At 37.9% G+C, this 16,302-nt stretch overlaps 2 protein-coding genes across 2 annotated transcripts; both read left to right on the forward strand.

Annotated features, from left to right (window-relative positions):
• Positions 1–2,105: 2,105 nt before the first annotated feature.
• On the forward strand, positions 2,106–4,859 carry LOC128551773 (heat shock 70 kDa protein 12B-like; the record flags this gene model as incomplete). The annotated part of the gene is made up of 3 exons (XM_053532685.1): positions 2,106–2,324; positions 3,775–3,931; positions 4,419–4,859. Coding segments are annotated over 3 exons (429 nt in total), but the record flags the coding sequence as incomplete, so codon positions are not given.
• A 283-nt stretch (positions 4,860–5,142) lies between these two features.
• Positions 5,143–16,045, forward strand: LOC128551772 (heat shock 70 kDa protein 12A-like; the record flags this gene model as incomplete). The annotated part of the gene is made up of 4 exons (XM_053532684.1): positions 5,143–5,162; positions 5,610–5,990; positions 8,438–8,545; positions 15,689–16,045. Coding segments are annotated over exons 1-4 (866 nt in total), but the record flags the coding sequence as incomplete, so codon positions are not given.
• Positions 16,046–16,302: the final 257 nt, after the last annotated feature.

The raw sequence follows: 16,302 nt of genomic DNA on the forward strand, positions 1-16,302 counted from the left end.
TTTTAAGAAGTTTGCAGTATTTTTTCTCGCTGCTTTAGGGCATTTGGCCAGGTCCCTTCCAGTTGGGAAAATCACGTCATTTTGTATCGAATTGGGATTATTTTCTCCTAAAATAACAATGTTCAATTACCAAATATTCCCATTTGTAACAATTATTGATGCTTAGTTCAAAGTAAGGTATGAAAACCAGCATTGGAGCACAAAAACTGTCATAACTTTTGTCATTTTTCAACCAATTTTAATGTTTTTGTTTCAGCATCGAGTTCTCTTGCTCATCTGGCGCCATGGATTTCTTTAACAGTATATCAGCACCAAGTTCACTGTTAAGTCAAGATATTTAGATACAAACGAAGGATATTTAAACGATACTGTTCCCAAGTTTTGTGTAGAAAAGAACCAATAATGTTGAGATATTTCGAAAAAAATGTCCACAGTGGGGTTAACTTGTTTCAATTATTTCTGAAATTCTACAAAAATATTAGCGTATTTTACTCACTCTGTCGCTCTAATATGATTTAGGTCTGTGCACTGACTGTACACATAAAGTTTACGTCTAACCATAAGGAGAAATGATTTTCTTTTTCCTTTTAATATACACCAAATGCATGAACATCCATCTGAAAATATAATATAAACAAGATATTTAACTATAGATAACTTCATTTCTTCTTTTCCACAGAAAACTTTGGAACAGTATCATTTTAAGGGAAGTTTCATGTTTTTACGTTTTTTGTCTTTTTTCGTTCCTTTTCTTCGGAAAGTCAAAACAGTGATTTCTCGCCATTTTTTTGTGGCGGAGGGAGTGGGGGTGGGGGGGGGGGGGGGGGCGAAATTCAGCTCATCGCTAATGAAAACAGTACGTCCAAACTGTAAAGAAAAAAAAAACCAACAAAACTTGATGCTGAAACATAAACATCAAAATTGGTTGAAAAATGTTATGACAGTTTTTGTGCGCCAATGCTGGTTTTCATAAATTGCTTTTAACTAAATCAATAACAGTTACAAATGATCTCAATTCGATACAAAATGACGTGATTTTCGCCCCAAAACAGCGAGAAAAAATATTGCAAACTTCTTAAAATAGCTATTAATATTACAAATGTCGAACTGAGATTTGTCTTACACAATAACTGGAGGAAAAAACATTGTTGATATTTTTTGTACTTTAATAAATGATATAAATAAATATAATAAATGTTAGAAGGTCGAAATTACACGTACAACTGAATATAATAGTATTCAAGATGACTGCGCCCCTCACGATGCCTGCGGCACCACCGAGATGCCTGCGGCACTGGACTGAAAAGTCGGCAGAACGAGGGGATATGACTTTTCCTTGACATGTTTCTTTTCTCAATCGATCAGATATCATGTCTTTATATATATACAACAGAAATACATCATTTCTTTTTCAGCAGGAGGTGAAATGACTCGGAATATTGACTGCTTTTGTAATTTTCACGTTACTGTATCGGATAAAAAACACGCGCAAAATAACAATATTATATATTTCTTCGCAAACTGGGTATGGATTCGTCGACAAGACACAACTACATCCCGCTGCATTCTCCGATTTCTAAAAAGGTTTTACTGTAAAAAGACAATAACCTAAAACGTTCAATTTTACTCACCGTGCTCGTTATTTTTGTAAACATCCTGCGCAATGCCTGCGCCGTCGGAAGCTCGATGCCTTCATTTCAGTGCGGCACATTTTGTCCCGGAGGCAACGTTTCATACCCGTGATAAAATGATTTTTATATCTGGGTCTCAAATTAAAGCCGCAATTTATGAAAAATCGTTTTCGAATTAGTTGGTCGGGACCTCCGTGGTAAAGGTCGCTGACTTCGAATCAATTGCCCCTCAACAATGTGGGTTCGAGCCTCACTTGAGGTGTTGAATTCTTCATGTGAGGAAGTCATCCAGCTGGCTAACTTAAGGTCGGTGGTTCTACCCAGGTGCCATCTCGTGATGAAATAGTGCATGGAGGGGCACCTGGGGTCTTCCTGCACCATCAAAGTCGCCATATGACCTGTAATTGTGTCGGTGCGACGTTACACCAAATAAGAACAAAAACAAAACAAACTGTAGAGTTGTTTTTCCTTCAGGCTTTGTCTGCATCTACACTAATAAAAGATAAACAAAATAAAGCGTTTCCTGCTATAGAGGTTTTTTCAAAGTCGATAATTTGCTTGAAAGATCACTTGCTGAACGAATTAAAGAGAAAAGGGACCAGGGTTGGAACAGACGACATTTTATATGTGTTGACAGTTCCCGACATTTGGAATGACAATGCGAAAGACTTCATGAGGCAAGCTGCGAAGCGGGTAAGTAATATTTTTATGCCCCCAAAGGGAGGCATATTAGTTTTCAACTGACCATCCGTTCGTTCGTTCGTCACAACGTTAGTTTTTTGCATGAAGGCACTTTACTCGCGAACCACTGCATCCAGGACCTTGAAACTTCACCTGCTAATAGTACTTATTGACTACATGACCCCTACTGACTTTGGGATCACAGGTCAAAGATCAAGGTCACAGGAGCCAATGTTAACTCGTTTGTTAGTTCGTTCGTCACAACGTTAACTTTTTGCATGTAGGCACTTTACTCGCGAACCTCTGCACCCAGGACCTACAAACTTCACGTGCTGATAGTACTTATTGAGTACACGACCCCTACTGACATTGGGGTCACCAGGTCAAAGATCAAGGTCACAGGGGCCAACGTTAACTTTTTGCATGAATGCACTTTACTCGCGAACCACTGCACCCAGGACCTTCAAACTTCACATGCTGATAGTACTTATTGAGTACAAGACCCCTACTGACTTTGGGGTCACAGGTCAAAGGTCAAGGTCCGTGGGGCCAACGTTAACTTTTTGCATAAAGGCACTTTACTCGCGAACCACTGCACCTAAGAACTTCAAACTTCACATGCTGATAGTACTTATTGAGTACACGACACCTACTGACTTTGGGATCACGAGGTCAAAGGTCAAGGTCACAGGGGCCAACGTTAACATTTTGCATGAAGGCACTTTACTCGCGAACCACTGTACCCAGGACCTTCAAACTTCACGTGCTGATAGTACTTGTTGAGTACATGACCTCTACTGACTTTGGGATCACCAGGTCAAAGGTCAATGTCACAGGGGCCAACGTTAATTTTTTGCATGAAGGTACTTCACTCGCGAACCACTGAACCTAGGAACTTCAAACTTCACATGCTGTTAGTACTTATTGAGTACAGACTTCTACTGACTTTGGGATCACCAGGTCAAAGGTCAAGGTCACTGGGGCCAACGTTAACTTTTTGCATGAATGCATTTTACTCGCGAACCACTGCACCCAGGACCTTCAATATTCACGTGCTGATAGTACTTATTGAGTACACAACCCCTACTGACTTGGAGATCACCAGGTCAAAGGTCAAGATCAGGGGCCAATCTTAACTTTTTGCATGACGGCAGTTTACTCGCGGACCACTGTACCCAGGACCTTCAAACTTCACATGCTGATAGTACTTATTGAGTGCACGACCCCTACTGACTTTGGGATCACCAGGTCAAAGGTCAAGGTCACCAGGTCAAAGGTCAAGGTGCTGCGGGGGCATTTGTCACCATTAGTGACAACTCTTGTTTTCCGATTAATTTTGTCTAGTTTGTATATAAGTAACTACTTGAAATCTTGAAACGGACCCTATTAGAAAAATGGGAAAAGTAACACTCATAATTTAATACATTCATAAGAATTATAACAAGAATATTTTGTCATTCAGGCTGGCATAAAGGACAATACGTTAACGATATCCCTAGAACCTGAGTCAGCGTCCCTGTTCTGTCAATTTCTTCCCGTTGATAGATTCTCCGTCGGTGGTGGAGCACCGTGTGCTTTAGCAGTTCCTGGTACAGTGTATATGATAGTCGATCTTGGAGGTGCGTATTTCTTTTTCAGTATTTACCATGATCAGATCAGACTTAAAAAAGTGAACATATCACTTAACTGGTAATTAGGCATTGCTTTTCTCTTCCGTTCATCTTTCTTTTCTATATTTCCCCTTCCTGTGTTACTGTCATATACTTTCTGTAATCAATCGTAAAATTCGAAAGCTCAGGGCAGTACAAAGGAAATGAAACAAAATGTATCAGACATAGGAGAATTCAATAAGGCGTTATCTTTTATTCTAATCCAATCCAGACAAGTGTAATACATGTTCATATAACTATATCATTTATTTAGAATAAAAATGATTAATCTAAACCAAAATTGTTGATTAAAAAGATGATATACGGGTGTTAATCCTGGAAAAAGGGCGACGTCAGAAGATGCTTTGAGCCTCTAAATAAAAAGTCCTCATATTACGGTAGCTAGAATACAAAATAACCGCTACATGTACTCTGAAGAGGTGGCACTTTCTTTAAGGGCACCAGGATGCTTCGCTGAAAGAAGACAATTATCTGACAATTACAGGATGATGCAACTTGACATCGACAAACATAATTACAAACGATGTACCAAATTGTCACGAGAGCTGCGTGATTGGTTTTTCGGCAATAGAAAGTGCAAGGACCATGTAGTGAATATTTATATTGTGGTCGGTAAAGACATTAAGTGGCTTCGACATGCACCGGTCGACGTTTCGTTTTCCACTTCAATTAACTTGATGTAGAATCATCTGATAAAAGCTGTGTTAAATGACTCTAAAACATCGTGCTTTGATGGCATTTATGTTATTTATTATTCATAATGTCTACGGTTTAATGGAACGCCCTTCTTTATCGTCTCATTGTATGCATCTTCATTCTTTGTCATGCCTTTAATGTTTGTTATGGTCAGTGTATTGGCACTGTGGTTGTTTATACACATACATGTTATGAAAATCAAACTTGCACTTGTTTTCGCCAATTTTAAAGTTATGATGAATTATTACTTACCATATTTAGGTAATTTCTGATTTGTTTATACGGACTTGGCAGCTAATTGTTACAGTTTTCATTCAGATGAAACCGCGGATATAACGGTGCAAGAGAAACTTGACTGCGGAAAACTGCGCGAGGTGCACCGTGTATGCGGCGGCCCATGGGGTGGAACAGCTGTTGATGCTTTTTTTATACAGGTGTTGTCTAATATAGTTTCTCCCTTAGGAATGTCAGAACTCATGAACGAGTAAGTAGTAGTATCAAAACTTATATTAAATTAATGTTTTCTGTCTACTCTTTCAATTTAATGGTATGGTATATGTCACACGGGCAGCTGTTCTATAAAGTGGTTACATTAAAATGGACGCAAGTTGCCCGCACGGACACACATCTGTTTAAAATTACCAACCCTTTGCACAGAAACGCTGGATGACGTATCTATATATACTTAATTCATTCAAATAAAGAGCTAGATATATAAATGGATGAAGGCATCCTTTGAAAACTCATTGACCTTCGATACATTTTGTCTTTGTTAAGAACCGTTTTTCTAAATATTTGACAGTAAACAATTTCGAACATGTTATTGCGTGAATTCGGCCTGGTAGAGCACTATTTATTATCAAATAATTGAAAGTTTAAGTTATATAGACTATTTACTTAGTAACAAATTGTGACGATTGTCTATAACTAGGCACTGTGGAGACTACCTTGACCTTATGAGAGATTTTCAAGTTTTCAAAAGAAATGTTGACACAACCTCAGACAAGGCTTTCATCATCAGAATACCTGCCTCTCTTTCGGATGTGTCCAAGGAATACATGCAAAAATCATTTTCTGAAGCTGTGGCATCCAGTGCTTATGCAGGGGTAATGAAAGTCGTTGGAAATAAACTGAAAATGTCGGCGTGTGCGGCAAGAGATCTGTTTCGGAAAGTCATTGATAAAGTTACCCGCCAGATGGAACAGTGCATCGATGACGTCAGCAAGATCGCGCCAGCACGCACAATATCTCTGATTCTGATGGTAGGGGGGTTCTCAGAGTCACAATTTGTACAGGAGACGATAAAAAATAGGTATAGTATAAAAAAGCGTAAACATCTACATTTTCGTGCTTCAACTTTTAAAGATTGAAAACATTCTATAGAAGTAATAAGGTACAGGTAGAAAATTTAGATATCAATTCCAAAGATTGTTTTTAAAAACACCTTAAGTAACGGCTGTTTGATCTACCATTTCTATAGCAATGCTTTTCTTTGACTTCTCTTTAAAAAAAGACGATATCATTGATATTATCTATCATTTAAAAGGATCCAGTGAGTGGTAATAGAATAATTTTCAAAAAAAACAACACCAATTTCTAATTTATCATAAACCAAAAACTGATTTAGTGGGCTGTTTTCCATTATAAATTTTGACCGTTTCGGACACCAAGAAAGTTAAAAAATAGTTCGGCTTTATTTGTTAGATTGTTAAAACAATTTCGGGAGATTTTTACTTTAACTCAAAAACCTAAAAATAAAAGATTTCTAAAAGATGTATTTTGTCGAAATTCCTGATTTTTTCAATGAGATATATGTTATTTAAACAAGACCGGGATCGCTCACCTGAGTATATGAGCTGCATATTATCAAATGTCAAACTGATGCTAAAATATTAAGAAAGTAGGTCAGTAGGTAACAGTCATGGTCACTGAAAGTCAGTCAGTTTTAATATCAATGTGCATAACTCTACTCTATGTCAAACAAATTTCGAGGCTGTATCTTAAAAAAAAGTAGGTCGGGACAGGGCCTCTTTTCACCCCAGGGACATAATTCAAACAATCTTGTGAGAAATCAACCAGGCAATGACACATACCAAATATCAAAGGCCTACGGTCTAGATTTTTTAATTCATTTCCTATATAAGTCTTTGTAAAACTTGGGACACCCTGGGTGGGGCCTCTTTTCAACTAAGGGGCATAATTTGAATAATCTTGGTATAAAGGACCACTAGGCAATGTAACATACCAACCATCAAAAGCCTAGGCCTTCCAGTTTCATATAAGAAGATTTTTAAAGCTTTTCCTATATAAATATAATGTAAAACTATAGACCCCCAGGGAAGAACCTCTTTACACCCCAGGGCAATAATTTGAACAATCTTGGTAGAGGAGCACACGGCAATGCTACATACAAAACATTAAATTCCTAGGTCTTGTGGTTTCAGACAAGAAGATTTTTCCTAAACAAGTCTATTTAAACCATGTGACCACGGCCTGGGCGGGGCAGTATTTGACCCTAGGGGTAATGAATTGACCAAACTTAGTAAAGGACCAATAGATGATGCTACATACCAAATATCAAAGCCCTAGGTCCTGCGTTTCCCTATATAATTTTTTATTAACCATGCGACCCCTGGGGCGGAGCAACATTTGACCCTAGGGGGTTACTTTGAACAAACTCGGTAGAGGACTATTTGTAGATGTTACATACCAAATATCAAAGCCCTAGGTCTTATGGTTTTGGACAAAAAGATTTTCTAAGTTTTTCCCTGTAAGTCTTTATAAACCATTAATCTGACCCCGGGGCGGACCATATTTAACCCTAGGGGGATAATTTGAACAATCCCAGTAGAGGACCACTAGATGGTGCTACATAAAAATATCAAAGCTCTTAGCCCTGTGGTTTTGGACAAGAAGATTTTCAAAGTTTTTCCTATATAAGTCTATGTTAAGCATATGACCCCGAGGGCGGGGCCATATTTGACCCTAGGGGGATAATTTGATAGAGAACCATAAGATGATGTCACACACCAAATACCAAAGCCCTAGTTACTGTGGTTTTGGACTAGAAGATTTTTTAAAGCTTTTCCTTTCGGTTGTCACGTCAACCAGAGTTCTGCATGGATTCCAATTCTTTATGCAATTTTGATAGGGACACCCAAGGATCATTTCTGTGAAGTTTAGTGTAAATCTGCTTAGTGGTTTTGAAGAAAGATTTCTGAAATTTACAATATTTTCATATATGGAAAATAATCCCCACCCCCTGGTGGCCATGCTTTTTACCGAAACAAAATGGCTTATGCAATTTTGGTAGAGGGTCACCTAGAGATCATTTCTACAAAATGCTTTTGAAATCTGACAAGAAGATTTTCAAAGTTTTTCCTTTCGGTTGCCATTGCAACCAGAGTTCTGCATGGAATTAAATTTTTTTGGCAATTTTGAAAGGGGAGCACCCAAAGATCATTCCGGTGAAGTCTGGTGTAAATCTGCCCAGTGGTTCTAGAGCAGAAGATTTGTTTTACATATTGTTGACGGACAACGGACATCAAGCGGTCACAAAAGCTCACCTTGTCACTACATGACAGGTGAACTAAAAAGACTCTACTACCACTCTCTTGGAATCTGGATCTTGCCAAAAATTATGTCTCAACTTACTAAATAATCCAAATTATGCAAATCAATAAGTAATTATATTTAGAATCTGGAAAAAATTGGTTCGTGTTATCCAGATATGTTCTCACTTGTCATATCTTTATGCAGATTTGAAGATGTAGATGGGATGAAAGTGCTGGTACCAGAGAATGCCGGACAAGCAGTTCTCAAAGGTGCTGTCATATTTGGAAGACAACAAGACAGTATAACGTCAAGGTAAGATCAGTGCCGCCATGAGAAGCACGGAGTTCACTATCAAACTTTTAATGCTAACAACTCCCTAAAAAGATTTTATTTGCAAAATAAGACTTTGAATAGTTCTGTATATTCCTTTGTACCTGTATATTTTTGTTACCGTCGTGATACATATTTGCAATTTGTTTTAGCTGTACACAATCACTGTATGTAAAAGGCGGAACACCACTAAATCCGAATGTTCAATATTTCATATAAATACAATCTGGAAATTAGATCCCTCGGAAGCATCGAGAAAAAGGCAAACAGTGAAAATTGCAGACTCGGTTTGATTGAGTCTGTTCATGGGCAGTAATGGAAAATGCAACACTGCCCACGCCCCCTAACACTGGCTTAAGCAGTATTCAATCTTCAAATCAATGAGTTGAAATCAATGATCCCGAAGGACCAGAAAATATAACAACACTGAGATGAAGTCGGGACGACTTTTAAGGGCCGCCACACAGCACTTAACACCCGCTGTTGTGAAGTAAATAAAATCTGGAAATTAGATCCCTCGGAAGCATCGAGAAAAAGGCAAACAGTGAAATTGCAAACTAGGTTTGATTTAGTCTGTTCATGGGCAGTAATGGAAAATGCAACACTGCCCACGCCCCCTAGCACCGGCTTAAGCAGTATTCAATCTTCAAATCTAAAAACACTTACTTTCTTTATAACGTTTTCTTTTACTTTTTGTCGCAAATCAAATTTTCAGAGACTTATATTCCTATAAAGTATTATATCACTTTTTAGAAAAAGAAAAAGTGGTGTTAGCTTTTATATAAGAAAACTACAATTCCTTACATACAACTCACTGAATTGACTCTTTTTTCGAGACATGAAATTCTTACGCCGCAATATTTACCTTGCATGCGATAGGAACATGCTGATTTCGATAGAATGCTTCATATGCATACTGAAACATGGTAGATCAAAAGAAAATACGATAAAACGATAAAGGGCACGGGGAAGGGAAGAAAGATCAGCACTATTTATATTTAGGCTACTTGTAATCCTGGGGAGACTTACATTTGATTTGGTAGTGGTCTACACCCTTTAGATAAGGCTCAAATTTGTGTCTTTCTACAAGAAGTCGTATATTTACTAGTAATAAACCTTCTGTATTCTAGTAACAGAAAGTCACAACATTGTTCCATACAAATACCCCAGTTGATGTTCTGATAAATACTCTAAGGAAAGGTTTTATATATCTAGTAACAAAAAGGGCACTATAATAAATTTATGACAGACACTCTTAGGTTTCATTTCTTTGGTAATGACAGGTTGTCTTATCATGCCAAGTAATGTTTAAATCCCTTTACGGACTGTTGAGTTACACACCAGACAGGAAAAAAACCTTTAGGCCTTTTACCTCAAAGTTTGACCCTGGTCTTGTGCAAGACAAATAGTCTCATCCAGGGAAATATTTCGACAACTTGTATTTAAATCCTATTTTGCATGACGAAGTTACGAAGCAGACAACAAAATACCTTGTTGATCTTTGATCTCCAAGTATGACATTGACCTTTGAGCTTGGGTTCTGGATATTGCACGAGACATGTCGTCTGATTATGAGGAAGATTTATGTTATTAATAAGTGATTTTGATATCTCTTGACGGATGACAGAATTCTGGACAGGGCCAAGAAAAAATAGCTCTGTTACCCTTTGACTATGTCCTCGACCTTTGAGCTAGGGGTTCGGGTTTTGCTCATGACACATTGTCTCATCATGGGGAACATTTGTGCCAAGTAGCATTTAAAACCTTTAGTGAATGATAGAGTAATGAACCGGACATGTAAATAATAAGCACAATCCTATCCCCTAAACTTGTTTTTAACCTGTAGTGTCTGAAAACAACTTCAACGTTCAAATTTACAGCACATTTTCATGGACAATTCAACCTGCATTTTTGTCTGTTTGGTTTAATTTGTTTACCCCCCCCCCCCCCCCCCACCTCCAACAAGTTGTAAGGGGGTAAACTGGTTTCAGGTTGACTGTCTGTCTGTCCGTCCGTCTGTCTGTCTGTCTGTCTGTCCACAGACACAACCTTGTGCGCACCATCTCTCCTCATCCCCTTGACACAATTTAATGAACTTCACACAAGTAATCAGTAACAACAGTAGTTGTGCATGGGACATGTTAGGTTCTTTCAGAAAAAAAATGCAGAGTTATGGGACTTTGTTTTTGTTACTATACCATATACATAGACACAATCTTGTGCACACCATCTCTCCTTATCCCCTTGACACAACTTAATGAAACTTCACACAAGTGATCAGTAACAACAGTAGTTGTGCATGGGCATGTTAGGTTCTTTCAACGACAAAAATTGCAGAGTTATGGGACTTTGTTTCTTGTTAACATACTATTTACATACAGTCTGCATATGCAATCTTGTGTGCGGCTAATCTTCCGAACCCTTGCTCACAATTTAATGAAACTTCACACAAGTGATCAGTACCAACCCTAGTTGTGCATGGTACATGTTACGTTCTTTTAGATAAATATTCTGCATAGTTATGGGACTTTGGTTTTTGTTACTATACTGTATACATACAGTCCACATAATTATGCAATCTTGTGTGCGTCAAATTGCAATGTACTGTGTCAGTGCATGCGGGAGTATATTCATCACCTTTAGTTATAGCTCTTGTTGTTTTTGGTAGGTTTAATGTCGCACCGACATAATTATAGGTCATATGGCGACTTTCCAGCTGCTGATGGTGGAGAAAGATCCAATACGTCATTCCTTGTATTATTTATACGGGCAGGCACCCGGGTTAAACAACAACATCCCCACATGAAGAATTCAACACCCCGAGCTCGCTTGAACTCACATCAGCTACAGAGGCAACTCAAGTTGAGAATACACTTAAGAAAAACTCATTACTGCTTAGAAGAATTAAGCATTACTTGTCAATACCAATTCACAAATTATTTTAGACTGCATAAAAATGCTACCACAAAGAGATTTTCTAGAGTACAAAAATAACTCGTCTAATGCTCCCCATTTACAGGGGCTACAAATTCACTGAAATTACATGTTACATATGAATTAGTCAAAAATGGAATTGTTATCATTTCCAGTGTTCGCCAATATACAATGTGAAAGCTAACTAGAATCGTGTCAATAGGACACAGATGCCTCCACATACTGTGCCATCCTCTTAATAGCAAAGTTTTTATTAAGAAGTGGTAATAATTCTAAAAAAAATACCCGCAGAAAAATGTCTATTATCAATGGTCATCTTCACACGAAGGTCTTTCAACTGTGAAACTTCCAATCATATCCTTTCAATAGTGTTTGTGTTGGATACACAAAATTTTCTCTATACTCTATACAGCAAATTTATCAAAGGGCAATCTGGATAGTAATGCGGGAGGCGTTTGACACACAAGATTTCGGGACGTACGGACATACGGTTGGACGTGCGTGCGGACAACAGTAATGCTATATATATGTGCGAAGGCATAAAAATGATTGATATGATATATTACTGTTTAAAGTGTTAGTCGTTGCTTTATAAGATTGACAACAAACATTGTATATATTATACAAAGGTTTACTTCGGCGGCTACATGGTCTAGCTTAGTATGTAAAGTTAAAGTCATTAGGTGTTGCTTTTCCAAAAATTACTGAAATAATCTACAGTTACCAAATAAAAACATAAACACGTCTGTTCCGACTTTTGCCCAATGTCTGTCTGGAGTACTGTGATTAACGGTTCTTTACTCTGTTTGACAAGTGTCACATTTGCTAATAATTAAAGTCCTTAATTTGCGCTGTTATATTCGGCCAATACACACTTACGAGCGCTTAGTAAACAACCTTCAACTCAACTCCAATATGCGACTGAAGTTGATCTAAAATTTATCTTAGCATACTTTTCCGCATGATGCATCTATCACTGAGAAATATGATACCATTATCTACCGATAGTTCATCCCGGACAGAATAATACGGCTTCGCTTCTATCGGCGCTGTATTCCATTATCCATTCAAAGTACTGTCAATCAGCTTTACCAATGTCTGGTTTTCGAGCGTATCTTGCTATATTCTAATTTGTCTTTCAGAAGAAACTGTCAAATAATCTGACAAACATGTAGCTTCTATCTATTTCTCATAATCTGTCAAAAGAACTTCTAGGTGCGTAGCATTTCCATTAGCTATGTAGGCTCTAGAAAGCGTATCAGAAATATACATGTGTGTGCCGTTCATAGTCATAAGTCTGAAATTTCAGTAGCATTCGTTGAAGTCGCTTTGGTGCATGAAAAAGTGGTTTCTTACTGATAATTTCAAGTGATATGTGGTCACTGTTTACAAAAACTTTCCGACCATATGTGAATTGGTGGAATTTCTCAAATGCAAATACCACCGCTAGCAGTTCTTTTTTGATTTGCGCATAGGTTTGCTCTGTTTGTGTGAGTGCATGACTCGCATATGCAACTGGTTGTCCTTCCTTGATTAATGTTGCCCCAACTCCACTTTCAGAAGAGTCGCGCTGTATTACTTTTTCACTTTTAGCATCATAGTAAGGTAATATCGACGCGTGCACACTAAATGCTTGATAGTGTCAAATGTTTAGTCATGTTCGTGTGTCCAGCTGAAGACAATATCTTTATGTGCAAGTTGTTTTAATGGTTCGCACGTTTCGCTAAGCTTATTGTACGGTACATACGACCTAGAAATAATGTTTGCTGTTGCTCCACTATCTAACTAAATCTTGACAGTTTTCTGTTGATTAACGAGCAGCATGTTTGAAAATAGTTCAGCTGGAATTGACTATCAAAACTTCGTCATCACTTTCAGATTGTTTCACATAAAACGTTCTGTTTTTTTATTTTCATAAACCACATTCCGTAGCGGTGTAGTCATTAAATTGTCCATTTTTGACATCTGTTCCCATAGGCGGGACAATTTCCTGCAACACCAAATTTCCCACAATATTATACCTTGATTTCCTTGTAGATTTTTTATTATCAATTGTCAACTGCAGCTCGGCACATGTCTAAGTATTTTTCCGTTAACGTGTCTTCTTGTAGGAGCCGTTTACACAATCCATTGTCTCTGATACCCCTTATTAACCTGTCTTTGATCAATTCATTTTTTTTAACGTTCCATAGTTACATGTTTCATAAAAAGTTTCTGACTTACCTTGAGAAATGGTGTGAAAAATATATCTCTCATATGTCACATTTGTTTTTCTGGTACATGTTTCAAGTTTATTCAACACAATATCGATATCATCCTTTCGTTATTCGTCTGCAAAGTCGAACCCATCAAAGACATCCATCGCTTATAGTTCTTTGCACGTAAGAAACCTGGCTGTCATTAAGTCCTTCAATTTAATTATAAGTCCGCCCGCCTTCTTGTAATTGGTCCAAGAGCGTTTGAACTTTTTCCAATTAGTAGCGACATCGGTGAATGCACAGCCAGAGAACTATGAGACTGTGCGTCTTCAGCGTCAGCACTCATGGTGAATTACTGATTCAACTGCTGAGATAAGTTATATTCCTCGGATGAGTCGGATGATTAGCTTAACCCCGTCTCTTTAGCATCTATTTATTCCATTTACATCTGACACCATGTTTAAAGGCCTAGTGGACATTTTTTAAGATTGACGGAAAACATTGTGTATGGTACAAAGGTTTACTTTGCTGTCATACATCGACTGCATCAGAATGGCAAGTACAATAGATAAAGTATAATATACAAGGCATCATGGCAATGTGTATCAAATACTGTTACAATTACTAAAATATTTAGCAAATATGTTTGTAGTGAATAATGAACATTTGATAGAATTTACCTTGTGTTTACATTCATATTTAATGAAATATTCATCTGTTCACAATATTGGTCAACAATGAGGAAGTATATGAATGCGACATTTATGTATTACATTCTAAATAATCTAAACAGCACATTAGATATACAAAAAGTCTTCCAGAGTACCCACTGGTGGTTTTTCTTATCTTGTACAATGAGAATCTAATAAAGAAATCTTATAATCAAGCTATTTGCTTCTGATGTTTGTTAAAATGAATTTACAATAAATTGAAAATGATTTATTAATCCCCCGCCGTGGCGTCCGTCCGTCCTTCCGTCTTTCCGTCCGTCATTCCGTCCGTAACAAAATCGTGTCCGGTCCATATCTCCTAAACCCTTTGAAGGATTTTCATGAAACTTGGATCAAATGATCACCTCATCAAGACGATGTGCAGAACCCATGAGTCAGCCTTGTAGGTTCAAGGTCAAGGTCACAACTCAAGGTCAAAGGTTTGAGCCTGCCATTTTGTGTCCGCTCTATATCTCATAAACCCCATGAAGGAATTTTATAAAACTTGGGTCAAATAATCACTTCATCAAGACAATATGCAGAACCCATGAGTCAGCCATGCCGGCTCAAGGTCAAGGTCACAACTTAGGGTCAAAGGTTTTGAGCCTTCCATTTTGTGTCCGCTCTATATTTTCTAAACTCCTTGAAGGATTTTCATGAAACTTGGGTCAAATGATACCCTCATCAAGACGATGTGCAGAACCCATGGGTCAGCCTTGTTGGCTCAAGGTCAAGGTCACAACTCAAGGTCAAAGGTTTGAGCCTTCCATTTTGTGTCCGCGCTATATCTCCTAAACTCCTTGAAGGAATTTAATCAAACTTGGGTCAAATGATCACCTCATCAAAACAATGTGCAGAAATTATGAGTCAACCATGCCAGCTCAAGGTCAAGGTCACAACTAAGGGTCGAAGGTTTGAGCCTTCCATTTTGTGTCCACTCTGTATCTCCTAAATCCCTTGAAGGCTTTTCATCAAACTTGAGTCAAATGATCACCTCATCAAGAACTCATGAGTCAGCCATGTCAACTCAAGGTCAAGGTCACAACTGAAGGTCAAAGGTTTCAGCTCTGTATCTCCTAAACCCCTTGAAGGATTTTCATGAAACTTGGGTCAAATGATCACCTCATCAAGATGTTGTGCAGAATTTATGAGTTAGCCATGTCAGTTCAAGGTCAAGGTCACAGCTAAAATCAAAGGTTTACCCTTTCACTATCCATAGCAGTGGCGGGGGATTTAGCTGCCTTTCAGACTGCCTTGTTTTGAACATGATACACTACTTTTAGAAGGATGAGACAAGGAAACATGGCTACTGGAGGAACAGACACATGTGTACTATCAGATGAAATATTCGATCTACTTTGTACAGTGTGTAAACGTAAAGGGAAAAACACAGAAGCTGAAAAATTTTGCTTTGATTGTGGTGACTATTACTGTCTAACCTGTGTCAAAGTTCACGATGATGTTCCTTTACTGACTGGGCATAAGATTCTCGGTAAGAACCAGTTTCAGTCGATGTCTATCAGGATGAAGCCGCCGGTTCCAACAGAAAGATGCGACAAACACAGTCATAAACATATAGATATGTACTGCAAGTATCACGATGAAGTTGGTTGTTCAACATGTATGGCTACTGAACACAGGTATTTCATTTCTCACTATTGGTCACAGTCCTTATATTTGCAAAGGATATAATTTGTATACAGGAAGTGAGAGAGACTACTACTCTCACTTCTCTTAAATTGTTATACATGTAACATGGTTATCCTCAATTCCTGTCTAATATATGACAACAATTTTCTACAGAAGTGACGTTCACTGACCACACAAACTGAAAATTCAAATAGAAGATGTTTTTGTAGAAAAGCGTATGTCTTCCCCAAAACATAGTAGTAATAGG

This window comes from Mercenaria mercenaria, unplaced genomic scaffold, assembly GCF_021730395.1.
Source record: "Mercenaria mercenaria strain notata unplaced genomic scaffold, MADL_Memer_1 contig_1652, whole genome shotgun sequence".
Classification (NCBI taxonomy): Eukaryota; Metazoa; Mollusca; class Bivalvia; order Venerida; family Veneridae; genus Mercenaria; species Mercenaria mercenaria.